Source organism: Sander lucioperca, chromosome 6, assembly GCF_008315115.2.
Source record: "Sander lucioperca isolate FBNREF2018 chromosome 6, SLUC_FBN_1.2, whole genome shotgun sequence".
Lineage (NCBI taxonomy): Eukaryota > Metazoa > Chordata > Actinopteri > Perciformes > Percidae > Sander > Sander lucioperca.
This window is the reverse complement of record NC_050178.1, coordinates 1,823,057-1,844,250: the sequence shown is the minus strand read 5'-3', so window position 1 is coordinate 1,844,250 and position 21,194 is coordinate 1,823,057. Positions and strand designations below refer to the sequence as shown.

The 21,194-nt window shown below is 39.1% G+C and overlaps 2 protein-coding genes across 6 annotated transcripts; one reads left to right on the top strand and one right to left on the bottom strand.

The window, feature by feature from the left end:
• Positions 1-255: 255 nt before the first annotated feature.
• Positions 256-16,071, top strand: pfkfb4b (6-phosphofructo-2-kinase/fructose-2,6-biphosphatase 4b). Of its 5 annotated transcripts, none has more exons than XM_031287681.2 (14): positions 256-411; positions 8,342-8,458; positions 8,541-8,637; positions 9,399-9,465; positions 9,638-9,712; positions 9,803-9,859; positions 10,224-10,345; positions 10,428-10,635; positions 10,748-10,894; positions 10,993-11,097; positions 11,207-11,336; positions 11,569-11,631; positions 12,476-12,540; positions 14,950-16,071. In XM_031287681.2, the coding sequence occupies exons 1-14, from the start codon at positions 369-371 to the stop codon at positions 15,007-15,009; spliced, it is 1,356 nt and encodes a 451-aa protein (XP_031143541.1). In that variant the 5' UTR covers positions 256-368; the 3' UTR covers positions 15,010-16,071. The 5 variants fall into 5 exon arrangements, with proteins under 5 accessions (XP_031143541.1, XP_031143540.1, XP_031143538.1 ...); XM_031287678.2 differs by lacking the exon at positions 256-411 and adding an exon at positions 7,062-7,266; XM_031287679.2 differs by lacking the exons at positions 256-411; positions 14,950-16,071 and adding exons at positions 7,062-7,266; positions 12,820-14,484.
• Positions 16,072-16,147: 76 nt separating this feature from the next.
• arpc4 (actin related protein 2/3 complex, subunit 4) lies at positions 16,148-20,877 on the bottom strand. The gene is made up of 6 exons (XM_031287435.2): positions 20,695-20,877; positions 17,902-18,020; positions 17,692-17,803; positions 17,437-17,532; positions 16,923-17,093; positions 16,148-16,644 (listed from the first exon to the last, which is right to left on the bottom strand). The coding sequence occupies exons 1-6, from the start codon at positions 20,875-20,877 to the stop codon at positions 16,639-16,641; spliced, it is 687 nt and encodes a 228-aa protein (XP_031143295.1). The 3' UTR covers positions 16,148-16,638.
• Between the last annotated feature and the right edge of the window lie 317 nt (positions 20,878-21,194).

Here is a 21,194-nt window from a genome sequence, read left to right as displayed (position 1 = left end):
GTGGTGAAAATTCTCAATTTTTACAATTAATGAAATTAACAAAAAACAATATTGGGTTTTTGGGGCCCATGTGTGGTCTGGGGTCCAGGGTCACAGCTGGCTGGTGCATATATGACTGATTATTGTTCATACACAAAAAGGGCTTAAAATATATATGCAGACAGGGGTAGAGGTAAAGATAGAGCTAGGCCTACATGAGCACAGCTAAACAATACAATAACAAGTGGATGTGCTTGTGCGCGCTTATGGACGCAATGATGAGCGCGCGTTTCTCTCAGCGCTCACTTGCTTCATTCATTGCTGCCTGTGCTGCTGTAGGGACTCCCGCTGCTTACCACGCTGGGAAGAAGAGGCTTTAAACCTGGACCATGAGGGGCTCATGCCGCCCGAGAAACACGCGGGACAGGGCAGGTAGGGTGCAAACTCCTGCTGAGTTCTCACTTCTGCACTTATATATTTTTGACACTCTTGTCAGTCGACATTGTGTGCAGTGAGTGCTGCAGAGCAGCTGGGCTAGCGAGCGAAGGAAGTAAACAAGGCTGTGTCACGTAGGCATGCTTCAGAGCTGACAGGGCTTCCAAGTTCCTAACCAGGAGAGGCGGCACAGGCTGCAGGCGGCACACAGCCGTGACATTTGAGAAAGACTGGGTATTTCACCTTTCACGTAGCGAAGAAATAGTTTGCAAATGCCAAGGATGCATTGGTAGCTAACATCTCCCTATTTGCTAAGCCTGGCTGCAGCTGCTGGGTTAGCTAGCCTGTAAGCTAACATGGACTGGCAGTTACGAGAGGATGTTAAACACGTCATGACACTTATTATAATGTTGTGTCAAAGACCCCCAAACAGATCTGAGAGATTAAGTTGGGACTCAAGAATGTTTGAGAAATGTCTAGAGTTAGCATAGTTGTTGTTATGGGTCTGCTCATTAGGATGCAAAGGTAATAATACTGTCTGACCAATCTTTATGGCAGGAGGAGAGAGTAAAACTTATGATCAGATGGTCATACACTGGCCTCCAGGCTCTTTTTTACTCTCCAGGGAACCCCTGGTTCAGCTGCAGGACTTCCAGCATTATCCTTGGGCATCACAAATTTAGGAGCTCTCCATATGGCTCACACAATGGCTGTGAATAAAATACCAAAACTTGCTTTTACATGTCTTTTTTTGTTATAGTAATTCTTGTAGGCACAAATTAATTTTAACCAATTGTAAGTAACATGTGTAGCAGTGGATTGGACAGATGAAGGAGAGACTTAAGTGTCAATTTGGGTCCAAAATCCTGGTCTAACAGGGATGACGTGTGCTAAAGGTGCCTGAAAGTTGCTCTAAACATTTCAGCCTGAACTTTTCTGTGTTAACGTTTGCGGGCTGTCTAACCCAGCTTACTCAATATTGCCTGCTATTGAGGTTCCTCGATGAATACTTCACATACTAAAAAGGATTATGTGCATATGAATGGCATCTGAACCAATGCTTATAGCCTATATAATCCAGTGATTTAGTTATTAAAGAATAGGCTATTATGTAACTCTATTTTTCATGAAGCCTGGAGGGCCTGTTAAACATTATGTTACTGTGCTGTCATATTGACAAACGCCATGCAGAGAGACAAACTCTACCAAGTCTCTGATATAGACTTTGTATCTTGAGGGTAGATCCACTGCTGTTTCTTGTACGAATATGGTCACTGTGGTTTAAATGTTGGCAGATTTACTAGGGATGAATAAAGCTCAGGCTGTGTTAGTGAGTAGGAGATGTGCTCTGCTGGCTTGTCTGTCTGCCAACACACAGAGAGAGAGGTGGGGCTAAGCAGAAAAACAGGAAAAACATGCTGGAAAGTGACATACTTGTGTAGGCCTATATTTTAAGAACGAAATACAAACAGCTACTTTGTATTTTAGCTATTTAGTATGGTGATAACAGTTTACGTGCATATTAAGATGTCCTCGCTGTTAACAGTGATGTAAATGTGATGACAAAAAGACCATGATTGTGAAAGCATTGAGTTAGCTTTGTCTCTAGAGTGCCCACATAGCCCATATGTGTTTAAACTCCAGACGGAGAGAAATATGCTTTAGTGGGTGCAGCAGACCCAACACAGATTATATCCCTACATTTATACCTCAGAACATATTTACCCCCATTCCTTAGACGCTGCCAGCTGCAGTAAATCTACCTTCTCCCACCCTCTTTTTCCACCTCTCTAATCCTTATTTTCCCCGTTTTTATCTCCATCAGATCCCAAATAATCACAATAAATCGCTCCCTCTCATCCTCGCTCATCGACTCACTCGCTGGCTCACTGCACCTCCCTCCCTATGTCTGCTCTCTATCTGGGGGAAAGGTCACCCGCTCACTCAGAATCTCATTATAGGCTTCAGGCAGAGCTGGTAGTCTACATTTGTATGTGTAAATGCCTATGCAGTCATTGTACGCCTGCCCAGTGAACTGATCAAACTGATGTTTTGACATCTGGGAACATTTAAGTGCAAGGTTGTTTTTTGTTATTTTTGTACATGTATGCTTGCAAATAGCAACATTAGTAGCAACGTTTCTGTACGATGGAGAAGTAAATCTTGCTTGCTCAGGCTCAGATGAAACAGGCCTTCTCTGTCAGCCTGTCGCATGTAACACACAAGGACCGATTCTGGATTAGACTAGATACAAATTAGTGCCGAAAAGATTAGTTATTTAATTATAGTTGATTGTCACAAAATTAATGTGTTAGAAAAATTATGCTTAGAACGGTTTTGCTTCAGTTTCCTTTTTCAACCATTTGCATCCAAACTGCTGTTTTAGTATTTCTGTTTTAGTATTTCTTTCTTTCATGTGTTAAAGGAGAATTCCGGTCGATTTCAACACGTAGCTATGTTGTTTGCTGTCACGTAGTGCTGTCAGTAGCGAGAAAAACGAAAATAATCGGTGTTGCCTACACCGAGTTATGCTACTGCTAGCTTTTGAACCCAGGCGTCTGAAACGGGGAAGGTTTTAAACGTGCGTTTAGCCTCTTAACATGTTTGTGATTGAAAACGTCATTACAAGTGCCTTGCCATGTGAACTGATTCCTTCCGAGTGAACACAGTGAATATGGCTGCAGTAGATGTGAAAGAAATGCATAAAGGTTGTGCTAACAGCCAGTGCACATACAGTGGTGCTCATAGGTTAATGAACCCATGCTAAAGTTGACTAAAAAGACGAATACAAAAATCATCTTTTGGAAATTGATCTTAATGCCTTTAATTAAAAAAAAATAGGAAAATCCAACCTTTAAGGACACCAATTTTCTTTGTGAATGAATAATGTATATAATGTATGCATTTTATTTTTAAAGGCCAGTTATTTCATGGATCCAGGATACTATGCATCCTGATAAAGTTCCCTTGGCCTTTGGAATTGAAATAGCCCCACATCATCACATGCCCTTCACCATACCTAGATATTGGCATGGGGTACTTTCCATAAAATCATTTCTCAATGCAAATCAAACCAGCTATTAGGCTAACTGAAATAAAACCATGCCAATCTCTAGGTATGGTGAAGGGTATGTGAAGGCTAAAAGCACATTTAAAACCTGCCCCTTTTCAGCCGCCAGGGTGCGAAAGCTAGCAGTAGCATAACTCGGTGTAGGCAACATTGATTATTTTCGTTTTTCTCGCTACTGACAGCACTACGTGACAACAAACAACATAGCTATGTGTTGAAATCGACCGGAATTCTCCTTTAATCATGAAAGATGAGTGACTTTGCAAAGAGCACAGGATGTATCCTGAGGGTGGAGCGCTTAATGTGGAGGAGATGCCGGGCATGACCAGAGATAAGAAGAAAAGCTACTGATTGCATGAACCGAATAACTAACTTTACTCCTTTTTAAAAAGACACTGTTGTGTGCTGAAGTGCTGTAAAACTGACTCTACTTGCAAGTAAAAATGAACTTTGAGAGAACTCCAGTGATTTTGTCCATTCTTTGATAAATAATTTTTTTTTTTTTTTAAATAATAAATAAACATAATGCCAACATATTTGATAATCAAGTAATCGTTTAAGTCATTTGTCAAACAAACATGCCAAAAAGAATCTCTGTTTGCAGCTTCTCCAGTGTGGGTGCTTGCTGTTTTTCTTTGGCTTATATCAGTGTAAAATGAATATCTTTGTGTTTCGGACTATTGATTGGACAAAACCAGCTATCTCCTTGAGCGTCTTCTTGAGCTTCATTCTTCTGTCCACACACTTTTATTCAGTCTGTTTTTTTAATGGTTTGGTCTAACCCCCTTAGTTGTAGTTGATGGGACATCTTAACAGTAAAGCATTCAATGGTATTTTAGGCAATAGTATGTAGTAATGTCATTTTGAAAAAGGATAGGCCTTCTTCCCCAAACTGTTCCCAAAACTAGGTCAATGAAGAAATGATGAAGACATTTCTAGGTTTGGTGCAGAGGAAGGCGACTAGCCAGCACAGAGCCCTGACCTCAACCCCGTCCAACACCTTTAGGATGAGTTCAAATGCCGACTGCAAGCCAGGCCTTATTGCCTTATCAGTGTCTGGCAAATCCCTGCAGTCAGGTTCCAACATCTTGTAGAAAGCCTTCCCAAGAGTGGAGGCTGTCATAGCTGCAAAATGGGAGGGTAACTACATCTTAATGCAAATATCAATCATATGTTTGAAGTGTAGAAGGTCAGCAGAAACCAAAAGGTCCTGATCTTTTTAAACTAAAACAACTCACACGCTCTAGCCTAAATCACTATTAGGTTATACCTCTGTTACATACACAACATAACGTAACCTAATGGATACAACAATGCATATTTTAGGCTGTGTTTGGTAATATATGATCCAGACAAGATAGTGTTTAACCCTGTACCAACTTGCTGCAAATCACACTTCACTGCCAAACACTGCAACTGGTCATACTATAAATGATCGTTACTAGCATTTGTCAGCCTTAAAACACCTGTTATTCAGCATTTTAATCACTGAGTTGTTACATTTCTCAAAAAATAAATAGGACAGAGAGAAAGCTAACCAGAGGTGTGACAATTTGGCACTCAGCCTAACATGCCACACGTTTCAGAATCAAAAGGTCCAGCCCACATTAGATGTAGAGATTTAAACTTCTAATGAAGATTTTAATTGCAGCTGAGGAATATGTTTTATGTAAGTCTAGGAAGAGATGAGTGAGGGAAAGTAAAAGCAGGCAGGCAAGCTACAACGTCATCAAGACATTAGAGATACTTTATAGAATTTTATTTAGTTTTTGATTTGTAATTTTATAAGTGTATTCATGTGATTGCTTAATTCAATTATACTTCTTTATTTTCACACACACACACACACACACACACACACACACACACACACACACACACACACACACACACACAAATGATCTCTATTTTAGATGCTTGGGTCCTGAGCAATACACCTGTCATGTCACATACCCAAGTCTACTACTCAGAAACACTGGTGAAAGTACACAGCGCCACCTGGTGTTACAGCTTTGACCCTACATTAGTCTCATTGGGCTGAAAACAAACACAACGCAGGCGTCCATATTCAGTACAAGTCTGGATGTTTTCAGTCATTACTTTAAAGTGAAACTTGAACCAGTTTTGCATAGATAGTTGATGATGTTCTGGCTGCTGTACTGGACTTCTTTTTTTCTTGTCTCATGCAGGATATTGATATAGTCAGCATTTTCTATCTGTTGCCTTTGTTGTATAAACACACATTTTGGCTTAGGACGACAACATTGCTGTACAGAGACGACAATTAATTAAAACTAATGCATGTTAATGCTGTAACTGAACCTGAGACCTCATGGAAGACTTAACTGTACTGGAGAACAAATAATTGGTTATGTGCTGACATGATTAGTTGATGAAGCAATTAGTTGATCTGCATAAACATTATTTGACAATTGTTTTAAGTCATTTATCAACACTTGCTGATTCAAGACTCTTAAATGTGAAGATCTGCTGCTTTTCTGTGTTTTTATATCATTGCATACTGAATATATTTGGGTTTCCAAAACCCAAATTGAAAAAAGATTTACATTATCTGATGTTGAAGTTGTTGGCGACTTTTACCACGAGAGTGGCCTGTGGGGCCCGTGAATGGGTCGTGTGAGTGGCTTAAACGATCTGAGCTCCATGCAGTCAACACGCCCTCCTTACCACAGAGCCGCCTCTTCTATTGGCCGCTGGACCTCTTATCTCTTCTCTGATTGGTTCATTTCTCAGCTGCATTCACTGCCCATGTGTGCTGCATTTGAGCAGCGTAACGCTTGTTTTTGTTTTAACATCTGCTTTTTTTCAGCTTCTTTTGCTCACTCCCGCATCATTACGGTAACATTTAAAAAGGTGGTTTCTTAGAATTAAGTATTTGTTTGCTTATCGTCTGGAAATATTTATAAAAAGGATTCAGTAAATTGTATTAGTTTACACCACAGAAGGTTAATTCAAATATTGAGCATCACAAGACTGTCCAAAAGACAACAAAAACAGAATGTGCTACAAAAAGTTAACAAAACAAACTTAAACAAAGCCTCCCATTCCCGAACATGTAGCTATCTTTCTGTGAATAATGGTACATTTGTTAATGGTTGACAAAGGAAAGTTATCATGTATTAGTGAATTGAGCAATATTTTATGGTTTGCCAGTTTCCATTATATTTCTAAGCTCTGGAAAAGCTACTAGGCTAAATAGACTTTGAGTTATAGGATTATTTTGTCAAACGTTATATTTCTATTTATCTTTTGAGTACATCATTACCGAGACGAAGTGCCTTCCCAGTCTTAAAGAAGCATATTAGTGCATTGTGTGCTGCTGAAAAATTAAATTGGAAACAAGTCAGTGATAAATGCCTGGGATAACACTGGAACATGAAATTAGTAAATAATTGAAAATACAAATTAAGACCGTTATAGTTAAGGTGAAAATAACACGACTGAAATGCTGGTTACTGCACATTCTGTCCATAGCTCCTTGTTTTGCTCCAGCATTCTGTGTTGCGCTCAGTCTCCAGTCGTTACGGTAATGAACAACCGCTGTTCTCAGCTGATATGTGACATCCACCCCCCCTGAGCCACACTGTCAGGGCTACAGCCCACCGCCTCAGTTTAACATTAGGAGGCTAGCAGTGATCCAACATCCATAATGTTAGACAACGATGAGTTCATGTTGGAGACTTCCCCGCGGGAGCTCACCCAGAACCCGCTTAGGAAGATCTGGATGCCGTGTAAAAACGGGCACATAGCTCAGAGACGGGGTAAGATGCAGCTGGCCGTTAAGTGCCGCAAATGATGTGACTGGGATGTGATGCTGCTAATATATTTTCTTTTCTTTCATCATATTTTCTTTTATTCATGTTTTCCTGGGCCCAGTTCGTCTTTGCTCTTAAATATGTTTCTTTATGTGACATTTGCGGTTGTTTTAGATGAAGCACGGTTGTTTTAGATGAAGCACACGAATTAGTTGCTGAATAACTGTTATTCTTGCCTTTTGTGCTGGGCAGTGTTGCACCATCTTATCTGGTTTATTTACCCTCCTAACATCACAGGCATGGAAGTACATTTCGCGATTGGAGGGATTATTGCAAGCTCGCTGAATTGGGTTTGGCCATGATACACACATGACCCAAATACATCGATTTACCCCACTCACAGCCAACATGTCTGATGGGTGTTGACCTGTGTTAGTGAGGATGTGAGAGTGAGCAGCTGTGTTTTATTTCAGCCACTCGCTCTCACTCTGGTTTGCTGTCTCTGCAGGCTTGTTTTTGCTGAGTCAAGCTCTGCTTTCCTTATTGCTGTTTCTTTGAAATCAAGCAGTCCAGCCCTGCATCCGCATCTGGGCCTATACCTATACCTTCTAGTATACATGTATTTATTACTACGTTATTCACTGAATAGTCTCTTCTTCTTTTTCCCATATGGTCTGTGAGGTGAGGGAGTGTCTCAGTAAACACGAGGAGGGATATACTGTATGCAAAAGAGCTCAGGGTTGTAATGTTTTTTTATGCGCAGGAGTTTAGCATTTGAACCTACTTTTAACGTGTATTAAAAATGACAATTTAAATATTTAAAATAAAGAAAGTAATTAACAATTAAAGTTAATCCCTTCATTTTTTCTCATTCTCATTAACAGCTTGTCTCAAAATCTTTGCAACAAGTGTTCTCATTGTCGGGTGTAATTATGAACAACCTTCAAGACTATTAAACTCTTACTGAATGGAATAATGTTGACAAGCCACACTAAGCCAATTAAATGTGTGAGAAGAAGTGAGTTAAATCTATTAAAAGTCTGTGTTTCTCTCTCTCTCTCTCTCTCTCTCTCTCTCTCAGTATGTATGACAAACTGCCCGACCCTTATTGTGACTGTTGGACTTCCAGCTCGAGGGAAGACTTACATTTCAAAGAAGCTTACACGCTACTTAAACTGGATAGGTGTGCCAACCAGAGGTACCAGCTACAGCCCCAACACATTGTAGAAACCAGCTGTACTCCCATCTTTTGAAAAATACACATTTTTCATCTGTAACAGAGTTCAATGTTGGCCAGTACCGGAGGGAGTGTCTAAAGATCTACAAGTCCTTTGAGTTCTTCCGTCCAGATAATGAAGAGGGGTTAAAAATCAGACGGTAAGTCTACACTGATTGGCCAACCATGAGCACTGACCAGCCAACAGTCTGCAGGTTTTCAGGTGATCGGACGGACTGAAAACCGGCAGACTTTAATCTCTCTGCGGTACATGGTTGACTACCCTGATATACACTTTATATACAGTAATAACATAATACTTCAGTACTGTATCCAGATGACAAGTTATATTTCTTAAGGTAATTCTGTAGACCATTATTAGAAAAAAAATTGTTTTTAGGACCTAAACTACTTATTTGGAAATGAAAACATAAATTAAACAAATATTACAGATTTTGAGAGTTTCTTTCTTGTTCAACTTGGACTTATTATGCACAAACACAGTTTTTTAATTATTCCTAATTATACATTTTTTGTGATGGGTAATTTTAGTAACCCTTTTACCATCTTCTTTTTGCCTTGGACTTGTTGGGTGCAATATGTCTTCATCTTAAAAAACCCAAATGATTCACAATACTATGATTTAAACCATTTTTTATTCAAGATGTATTTATATAGCTCTTTACAGCAAACAGCAGGTATCCAAAATACTTTACATCAAGGACCAAGACTAAAAACATAACATACAGTAAAATCAAAAAAGGTTGTCTCATATTGTTTTTCATGTGACAAATTTCTACAACACACAGCATCTAAAGATACGGTTGAAATGTTTAAAGTGTGTCTGCCTAAATAATCATCGATGTAGTTGGGTAACATATTTTTGCAGTACACTGAGTCTGTGTCTGCTGTCCTTCCACAGCCAGTGTGCGTTGGCAGCACTTAATGATGTCCGGCAGTACCTGAGTGTGGAAGGAGGACAGGTGGCGGTGAGTCCTTGATGCTGTCCCATGGTTCTCCATGGCAAATCATCATATCAATACATATCAGGGCTGTATAACACTACTGTATGTGTATGTGTCCAAGACAAATTTCCTTCGGGACAATAAAATCTATCTTATCATATCTCATAAGGAGTGTTTTTTTTTCCTGCTGTTTCAGGTGTTTGATGCCACAAATACAACAAGAGAAAGACGAGGAACCATCATCAAGTTCGCTGAGCAGAATGGATTCAAGGTAGGTTAACCAAGGCAAGGTTTTATTGAATTCAATCAGTCACTTTAACTTGATGGCCTCTAAGTTTATTATATTGTCTTGTCAATGCAGGTATTTTTTGTGGAGTCTGTGTGTGAGGACCCAGATGTTATTGCACAAAACATAGTGGTAAGCCTTTTCTCTTTTTATTCTATCCAGTACAAACCATTGAAAATATGATAAGCAAACAATGTTCTGTAGTTATTTTGAGAGAGAAAAAAAATGGTCGACATAAGTAATACTTACTTACAAATTCACTCTTCCTTGCAAATGATAGTGACATTGCGAAGTTTTAAAAAAAATGTGCGTGTTTTGGTGTTTTCACACTGGCATTCAAAGCCAAAAGCAGTTAAAATGTGGTGATATGAAGGTTGCCCAAGAAGACTTTCAAGCTCTGGTTCAAATCTAAACAAACACACTCAGTGTAAAAAGAAAAGGCTGAAAGCAGTGCCATTGTCCTGTTTTCTCTGCTCACACCCTCTTCCCTTTGTAGCAAGTTAAGTTGGACAGCCCAGACTACACACACTGCAACACAGAGGAGGTCATTGAGGACTTCATGAAGAGGATCAAGTGTTACGAGTCCTCCTACCAGCCTCTGGACGAGGTTCTGGACAGGTGAGGAAACATAAAATGACTATCATCAGATCAAACTACCTTGTCAAGATCGCAGACGGTTGACTGACTCTCTTTGCTCCAGGGATCTGTCCTACATAAAGATCATGGACGTGGGCTGTCGTTACCTGGTGAACCGCGTCCTTGACCACATCCAAAGCCGAATCGTCTACTACCTGATGAACATTCACATCACGCCACGCTCCATCTACCTGTGTCGCCACGGGGAGAGCGACCTCAACATCAAGGGACGGATCGGAGGAGACTCTGGCTTGTCCGCCAGAGGAAAAGAGGTGCGTGTTTGAGTCACGTGTGAGTTTAAATGTAGTCTAAAAGATATGCCAGTATGGTTTTTGAAGAGAAATGATTGTTCTCATTGGTTGGATTCGGTCTCTTGGGTTCCAGTTTGCCAAAAGTCTGAGGAAATTCATCCAGGACCAGAACATCAAAGATCTGAAAGTGTGGACCAGCCAAATGAAGAGGACAATTCAGACAGCGGAGTGCTTGGGAGTGCCGTATGAACAGTGGAAGTCCCTCAACGAAATAGATGCTGTATGTCTATTCCTGTGTTTATCATAAATGAATACAACAGTCCTTTTTTAAGAATTTGTTTGCTCAAGCTAAACACATCTTTTCCCCTCTTTACTAAGGGTGTGTGTGAGGAAATGATGTACGAGGAGATCCAAGAGCATTACCCTCTGGAGTTTGCACTGAGAGACCAAGACAAGTACCGCTACCGCTATCCTAAAGGAGAGGTGAGAATGTGGTTCCTCCAAACGTCTCGTTATTATTATTTAGAGGTGAATGGATATGTTTGTGTCTTGTAAACTGTGTGTTTTTGAACAGTCTTTGATTCTCTGTCAGTCTTATGAAGACCTGGTGCAGCGACTGGAGCCTGTGATCATGGAGTTGGAGAGACAGGAGAATATTCTGGTCGTTTGTCACCAGGCCGTCATGCGTTGTCTTCTTGCATATTTCCTGGACAAGACTGCAGGTATGAAGGACTTACAGTAGACGATATGAACAAAAAATCTAAGCGTTTTCTGATTATATGCTGTTTTATGATATGCATCAGGCTAATTAAAAAAAAAAAACGTAATATATTACTTTGGCTAAACAACAACATATTGAAAAGCACCATTGGCAGCCTTAAATGAAAATATGCTGTACAACTTAACCCTGCAACTTCAAAGATGTTTCATAACTTTCTGTCTCTGTCTCCACAGATGAGTTGCCTTACCTTAAGTGTCCTTTGCACACGGTTTTGAAGTTGACCCCCATGGCTTACGGTGAGTTCTATAATTTTCTAGGCTTATATCGACATATAATATTGACTATTATTAATCTTCCACGTTAAGTTACCCAAAAAGGCATCCATGTTTTTTTGTTGCATCATTCTGTCTGAAACATAACAATCTTATTTTTTTTTATTTTGAAGGTAAAATATGAAGTGAGTATTGCTTACTGTTTGAAAACACACAGTGTTCAAAGTTGACCTCTCCCCCCCCTGGCTCAGAGCCAGAGAGAGAACACAGCGGTCGAGAGAGCTAAAGAATAAATGAAGTGAGGGCACGCCGTAGAATGCAGTTTCATGGCGGCTATGTTCTAAATTAAAGATAAACACACCCACACCTCCCTGGGAAGGTGCAGCATTGCGGGATTATGAGTTAATGCAGAGCTTCATCCTGTCTGTTTCCCTGTGTGTGTGACAGTTAAACTTGGGTGTTGGTATGAGACGCTGATGGGCAAAGCGGTGGTTTTAGGAATTAGAATAGGCTGCACTACCTGCACGCTGTTATTGGCTGGGGATTACACACCCACATGAGGCCCAAAGGCTCTTTGCCGACACCCATAAACGTCCTGCACACCGAAACATAAGAAGAAAAGAGAAAATACAGGCAGAGGGCAGAGTCTCTGCAGATACAGACACTACCACACACTTCTAGTGGGTCATAAGTGATGATTTTTTTGTGTGTATTAGTCTATACATTGTTTTTTTTAGGATAACACTGCATATTATACCTTCAAAATATTTGTATTTGAAGTCCAATGTAATCTTGCCACCTAGAGAAAAATAGTATGACCAAAGATAATTTTGTGTTAATAAGCCTTGCTTTGTTTGCTCTTTCTCAGGATGTAAAGTGGAGTCTGTCTATTTAGGCGTGGATTCTGTGAACACACAAAGAGACAGGCCAGAGGTAGGTATCCCAGGCAGCACACAGAAATGTCTCTCAGCAGACGACGTAGAAAACTTGAATCCGCTTCAGGGTTGATTCACCTCACTGCACATCTTGTATCGGGGACTCAAGCAGGAGAATGCCTCACAGTGAACACTTTAACTGTAAAAGCTGTGTGTGACTTTCTTTGATTTCTGGAAAGGCCCATTGTATGTCTTCCATCATATTTATCCTGCATCTCCCTCCTGAAGCAAGGCTTCACAGTCAGTGCTGATCCGTCCCTCTCTTCTTATTGCACAGATAATGTAAATCTTTCACACATGGCAGAGGAAACCGTGTTCAGTCTCCATCTACCAGTGATCCCTGACAGCAATCAAGACAACTGTGACATCACTTACCATTGACACTCCTACCTCCATCCTGTCAGCAATGACTTTTCTCTCATTTCATTTTTGCCTTTCAGTCGGAGCAGAAATTGGCTTTTTCCTACATTGGCCCTGAGAGCTCAACGCACTGCAACTTCAGAAAACACATTTAAATAAGACAAAATGCTGAGAAAACACAACCCTACAAATCTCACAGAACACAATGGAAATTAATAAAACAAAAGAGGCTGGCTATATTAACCTCTTAGCATTCCACCCCCTTTTTAAAGGGGTGGGATGTTCAGGGGTAGATAAAAGGTCAACAGTATACGTCACATAGAAGTGGTGTACATCATCTGAAAGCTGGGAACCTGAAGATAAACTGAAGATGCAGCTCAGCACTGTGTGTCAGGTTGTTCTAGTCATAAATCAGAAATAAAAAATATTCGGGCGACCCAATAGCCGTGTGATTAGGGCGCATACCACATGGGTGCAAATGCCCTGGGCAATTAGTCGCCGGTTCGATTCCCAGCTGGCCAGACCGTTTGCTGCATGTTATTCCCCTGGTGTATAAGGGCTCAACATTATGATTGAAATTATATGATGGCATACCTACTATATGCTCACTTATGTTTCATAAGTTGTTGCAGCAATTTTTGGGTTGATACCATTTGTTTCACAGATTTGGTACTAAATTTAACAATTGTTTACCACTCGAAAATTGATAAAAATGGTCGGAAATTCCTCCATAACACCACATTAAGACACCAAAACCTTGAGGAACACCATAGACAAATGTATGCTGTGATTATGGTTAAGATGTTTTCTCCATTTGCTTGTGTTTTGACTAGTTGCAGGGTGCTGAGTTCTCAGGTCCAACACATTTTTTCTCCCTTTTACATCTTTGTAGGGTTAGCGTACTTGTGCGTCTATATTTGTTAGGACCAATTTGACTTAGACCTTGGGAGTGAGGACATTTGGGCTGGACCTTTTTAAAGGGCTGTTTGAGGGTCCAGACTTGGTTTTAGAGTCAAGGTTAGAATTAGGTTTAAATTCAGTTTAGGGTAAGGGGCTAGGAAATGCATTGTCAATGAGGTTCCTCACAAGTGTAGAAGTAGCCTATATGTAGCTCGTATAACCCATTGTACATATCAGCTTTCTCATTTGATTTTTTCTGTGCATGCGTGCGTGTGTAAATCTTTAAATACCATGTAGTTTGTTTTTTAACAATGAATGTTACCCTGATTTAATTAAAATAAAGCCTGTTTTTTATACTTCTGCATACAAATGACAAATACATTTACCTCAACATGCTGCATATGAATTGACGCACAATATAATTTTCATTGCAGTAAGTTTTTTTAAGCTAATCTTTGTCTCTATGTTAACACGTTTTTACTGTTTAAATGTGAAGGGTTAATGTGAAATGCCCAACAAAATTTGCATCACTAGACCGCTCGAATCAAGATGTTCACTGTTAACTATAACATCATTAATAGTGTTAACTGGTTGTTGGAGATCAAATGTAAACTAACAGATTTCTTTGTGTTTGTGAAGGTTATTATAAATATAAAAATCCAAATGGGAAAAATAAACACTTTCTCCTGTTACTTTTTTCTGTTGAATACATCAGTGATCAGTTGTTGTCAGACAATGACTAGAATGTGTCTATAAGTACAGCTCTCTCTATGTCTCACACACACACACACACACACACACACACACAGTAAGGGTTTGAGTAGGACATTGAATGATTTGTCTCAGTAAAGCAGTAATGTATGAATACTTATGAACCATGAGCATGTATTAATGTCTATAATGTAAATCTACATTTTAAGAGATGTATTTTATGACTAATTTACAGTACAAACCACTAACAGCACTCACAAGGTCCATTCATATCCTATACCAGATGAAAGCATGAATTGTGCCTTCATTTAACTAATTGTATCCAAGTCATTGTGTTGATCAATATATGAATATCAAGCTATTATTCAATGAGCAAAAGTAAATTTGTAAATGTCTGATAAGTAATGTAGGATTATTTTCTCTCTCACTGTTTCAGAATGTGAATGTGCAGCGCACCACAGGAGACGCCCTGCAGACAGTCCCAGCTCACCTCTAATCTCCTGCACTCCCTGTTCCAGCTGAGACATCAGCCCATTTTCTGTTCGGACCGCTGAACTGCATTATGGGATCGGTGCTGTTCAACTGCCCAGACTTAAACTGTAAAGCACTTTTACTAAATGTAATCCATTTTTATACATCTGTTCTGTTGTGAACTACACTAAACTGCTACTGTAGCTCAACTCTTAGTGAGGAAAATGCCAATATTTTTTATACAGTTATGGTTGCATTGATATTATTCACTTAAATTTCAGCACATTTTTCCATGACTATTTAATATCTACTGTATATTGTGCACTGTGTATACTGCCATAATGCTTCCAGTTTTTCTGAAGATGTTTGTACTGTATGAAAAACTATTAACCCCCAAAAAAATCTGTGAAAAGACTAACTACTTCAGGTCAGATGCTCTTGATCAAAGTCCTTAAACCCTGACTGTTGAGTTTTCAGAAAACAAATGAACGTTTTACATTTTTAAACTGTTATTCCCTTGCTAGTTGTTGAATTATATTAAGATGTATACTAACGATGCAGCCATTGTGGTCAGTGTATTTATAAATATAAATCTTAAAACATTCCAAAGGAGAAGATGGAATCTTTTCACCACAAAGGATGGAAATAACATTGGAAAGGCAACGAACACAGATGTAGCTTATGTTCTCTAATCAGAAATCTTGGGATGAGGCCCTTCCTCTTATGTTAAAACCAAAAAGGATTTTTGGGATGGACTTTGTGTTTCAGTTTTTAAGACATACGGTGAAAGGCTATGACAAATCTTCAGTCGGTCATATAAAAAGGCAGTGTTTGATTGACCAATAAGTTATCATTCAAATGAATGCCTGTTTGAGTATACAAAAAAGGTACTGTGCAAACTGTACACACGTTTGTGTGATGTAAGTTGTGTGTGTAAATCAACATGTATTGTACGTCATTTTTTGGAGAACCTTTTTTGGAATTATACATTTAATATTGTTTATTACTGTACTGAAATTATAATTCCAAATGCCTTGTTTGTCTCCAGCTGTCAAAATCTCAATAAACCTTAAATGTTTGGGGTAAAGACAGAGCTGCTGTTTGCTCCGTTTTATAACACATAAGAAATCACTAAAATACAAAGAATAATGCTTTTATTTATCTTCACTTCCAGCAAGTATATTTATTTTAATTATTTTCATCTATAATAGGGTTTATTACAAAAAACGTACACCAATTGATTGCCCTCATGGTTTAAGGTCTGTCATAACAAAACACAACCAAATTAAATTTATGTGCATATAATATATATTTAAAATAACATTTAAATCCCTTTACCTGTGCTCATGAATATTGATTACAAATACCTTTTTAAGGACCTGCCCTAGCTTCTAATGTTCTAAAGTCAGAAATTAATTAATGTCTGGTGTGAATATTCATTATGTACAAAAATCAATATTTTTGAGCAAGGGGCATTTTAAGGTTAAAGGGAAAAACTCCATTGGCCTGTACATCTTTACTGTACGTCTTATTTTTTTTTCTCAACTTGTCTTGGCTGATCAGATTTTGTCTCCTCTCTGCTCTGTGATGTGAAAGCTCCACAGTGACGGCCAAGATTGGTGAAAGGAATGCATTTCCAGGTTTTCTCGCTCTTTCAGAACTGCAAGAAAAAACAAAACAATGTCTAAGCTACAGTAAATCTAAAAGACAGAAGAATTATATTAGCTTTCTTTCTACTAATAGTGTAATTTCATCACCTGTAACATTAACATTATAGCCCTTAAATAACAGCATAATACATGACTGAATCAAAGTCCTACCATACAAACCTCAAGACACCCTCGTGTAAAAATGATGCAAAAACTTAACCACGTGTGCATAATGCTGCATCAATGCGAGCATTGAGATGCAGAAAATTGTAGAAAAACTACAACTTACATTTTTGAGGAACTCCTCTGCAACAATACGAGCCCTGGCGTTGACAGACAGCTTCATTTCACTGATCTCCTTGTCAATTTCCTCCATGAAATGGATGACATAGTCCACCAGTTTATGTTTGTACATCTGCTCTGTGTGAAAGTTGGTGATGAGAAAACTGATGTCATAGCCCTGTGAAATGAGAATGGATGACAAAACAGTGTTTTAAACTTTAAACAGCAATAACTGACAATGGAAAAATAAATAAAAAAGGTTCCCTCTAAATGTAGCTCTAACCATTTAAGGTCATTCAGGGCACTACATTCATTATTTTTTATATATATATATATATATATATATATATATATATATATATATAATATAAAATAAAAAAATAATTTTCATTTTTGTTCCATATAACTTTTCACATGACAACTCATTTTTTCATCATGCTATTATGAACAACTTTCCATAACTGAATAAGTATGTGTGGGAACCCTGTAAATGTGACTGACAACTTTCAACACCCACTTACCTCCACTGGTTTCCTCCTCAGGATGAAGAAGTTCTCTGCTCTCATCATCATGAAACGCATGAACTTATGGCACAGAATCTTCTCAATCTCATCTGCCTGCAGCAGCAGAATATTTAGAAGAAACATTCAGGATTACAGATACAGTCCTGATCTTTACATCAATCATATCAATCACTGATTGCTAAGCGAACATCTGTTTTGTATCAGGGTCTCTAAACACATAACAATTGGCACACGGACGACAGCCTGACAGACCTGCTTGACAGCGATGCTGACTCTGACAGAGTTGATGGAGCCCTCAATCAGAACTTTCTCCTTGTCGTTACGGCTGATGATCACAGGCTGAAGAAGCAACTCTTTACTACTCCTAAAAAAGTGTGAAAATCACAAATCAGTCCACAGGCACTAAGAGGTGAAACCGATTCCATGCACTGCTGGGTGTACCGTTTCAAAAATCACACTCACCGTACTTCCACCTCTGGCTTGTTGTGTCTCTCCACCACTTGCGAGGAGAAATTCTCCAGGCAGAGGGCGGCCTGCAGGGTAGCACGAACTGCATTGAGATATGGGCGCAGGGTTGCCGTCTGAGGGAGGAAAGTGAGGAAGAGTAGATGAGACTCAGTTCTTAAGAAGAATGTCTGAATCTACAGGCAGGCAGAACTGAGACCAACTTGTGAGAAGTTGTGTGGATCAACACATTTTAAATATGCACTCTTCCCTAGTTTCACTTCACCTGAAAACTTTCTACAGAATAAGGACATTGGCTGCCTTGAGTTTCGACCAAGAGTGGGCTTCTGGTTGTTCCCTTTGGGTCATGACACAACCAGCAATTCATCTTAACTCCATGGTGCCAGGAAAGTGCTCTTGGCATGAAACAATGTTTGGATAACTCTGGGCTAATTTTATAACAAATTCAGATAATGGAGAGCAATGCACTCAAACTGCAGAAGCTAAGCCACAACATGTCACACAGTTTAATTGACCGGTTTAAAAATATGACATTTTTACTCAAATGACCTTACAAGTTGCAGAAATTACGGAACTGCAGAATAATATGTAATGTACAAAGACGTTTAATCGATCATGTCACACATAATGCCACAAAGTATCACAATCTGCAAATCATCAATACAATTCTGCCAGAATATGAATATAAAAATCATTTCACAAAGACTGAACATTGCTAAAGAAATAAAATTCCTTCAAAAATATTGCCCTGTGCGAATTCATAATCTGGCACAGGGAAAACTCCATGAAGACGTATTCAAATGTGTAGATGTTTACTAAGATATAAATTAGCTTACTTTAGACCTAAGCAAAAGGATAATGCTACAGAACAGTAAATGTTGCTGACATTGATAGAAAAAAAAAACAACTACATTTTACTTTATGTGTAACTATCACGTTGCATTCTGTCCACTATTGCAATTAGTTGAATCACAAATTGGAATATTTATATATTTTTTTTCTTTCCTTTTTTTGAATAATGCAACACAAAACTGCTTAATCTTTTCCTCAGAGCGTTGGTATCTGATGCTGAGGGCCATGACAAAAGCCGCTTTCTGACCGGAGGGATTTTTGCAGTTCCTAGAACATTAAATTCCTAGAACCCTTTTTTTCTCGTGTTCCGACTGGACCAATTTGGGGATTTTTAAGTCCCTCTGGCCGCAGTTCCTGTTACTCTTTCAGCTACTACTTCAGGGCAGGGTCTTTTCCCTTTTCAGCATAGGAACCTAGGTCAACGAGGGTCGGGTTTCTGGTACAGACAGACCAACAACAGTACAATTTTAACAATTTTCGCCATCTTATTCATCACTAATTTCACAACGTTTTAGGCAAGAAATGAACTGTTTAGATTTAGAATCTAGGCAGTCTTGCGAAAATTGATGCCGAATTGACAATTTGCTTCAAAGTTTTCGGAGTTGAGAAGCTCCATGAAGTGAGGCGACAGCCAGCAGGCGACAGCCAGCAGGCGCCTGCCCCGGCCGCTAGCTCGACGCTCGGCCAGTCATGCTCAGAGACCCCGCTGTAAGCTGGAGGTCTCTCAGACCTTGTTTAAATTATGACAAATATGCTATATACATTAGATTTAGTATTTAGTTCATACTTTTTTGGTGTATTTGTTTTCTGATTTTAACGCTATAAAGACCGTTGCCGTGTTTGCATCACTCCCTTACCCCTCCTACCAGTCCCTATGGCCACTTGGCCAGTGCGAATGCAATTGGAAAAAAACGGTTTTGGGGGAGAGTAGTTAGTAGAACTGTTTAGAAGTGGACTTTTCCTATAACTACGTTCCTGTAACTACTTGGTCGGAAAGCGGCTAAAGCGTCAGCATTTGACGAGTTGGGGACCGTCTGTGGGGACCGTGTGGAGGCAATCCCAGACCAGTTAATATTGAGAACAGGACCTCTAAGGGATCGCTATCAAAACGTTTATTACGCGTTTACGTCAAAAGACATCAGACAATATATTGTTAATGATTTTTTTAAACTCTTAATTATCTTTATTGCCCTCAGAAATCCAGTATATTGATCAAGCTATACTCCAGAGTGATGTTTTACTAGCATAAAGCCAATAACGCTGCCACGCTTGAGAACATAAGCCAGAATCTGTTGAGAAAGGCAGGTGCAATTTTGTGCAAAGTTGTGACCAATTTAATCAAATGTTGAAAAGCTGACGGAATTTGCAACTCCACCACAACATCTGGACATGCTGATACCAGCACAAGAGTCAGTTAGTTCAACGGGTGTTGGTGTTGCTGGTAGTGTTGACCCATATAAACAAATGTTAATTTAACAATAAAAAATAAAGCTGAGGGAGGGACAACGCAGCTCCAGACGATGCAATACAACATCATCTGGGTGTATCAATTCAGCTGATAACAGAGTCAGCTAACGTTAGTTCAGCAGATGTGTCCACCATTGTAGTTCGCATTCTTGCTACGTTATTTAGCAACAAAGTATTACTACGGAGCTACGACCAACCTCACACGTCATAATAACAGTAACATTTTATCAACATCTGTATGCACTATGACGAAGTAGGATTCTATTATCTCGGATGTTTGCCTTTTTTAGCTAGGAAACTGACCAGCTAACGTTAGCCTGCTAGCTAACTACTTGCTTAGCTAGTCCAAATAAGACTAACGTTAGAGGGAAACCAAGCTGCGCCTTCCAACATGAACGCAGACAAGGTCTGATATATATGTAACTATTACACTGTCTCGTTTTATCAGCACATATGTCTAATTTATCTTACCATTTCTCTGTGTGATGAGAGGCGGCTAAAGGCGGAAGTAGCTAACGTTAACTTTACACTTATCAGGGTTTTTCCGTGAACATACCGGAACTCTCTGCTTCCTATTACGAGCTGCCTCTTTAAAGCAACCGCAGTTTTGTGCAAAATTAGCAAGAGCAGTAAATCCTGTGAATCTACATGCATGTAATTAAACTGTGCGATTTTCAGCAATACTATAATGAAAAAGAATCCTGCTATATATTAGTAACGTGCAATAACCTTCTACCTGCTTATTACTTTAATCAAATATTTGTTTAACAGTTTCTTTTATTTTTCAGTTTGAGTTTCTGTACTAGTCTTGCCCACACAGTCAAATTCTTCTTGCCACAAATGCAATTTCTGTTTGATTAATCAATCAATCAATCAACCATTTGTCAAGTGAAATCATATAAAAAATACATATGTAATGTCACTCATTTAATGATGATCCTAGCCTTTTTCTTGCAGCGTCTGGCAATCCT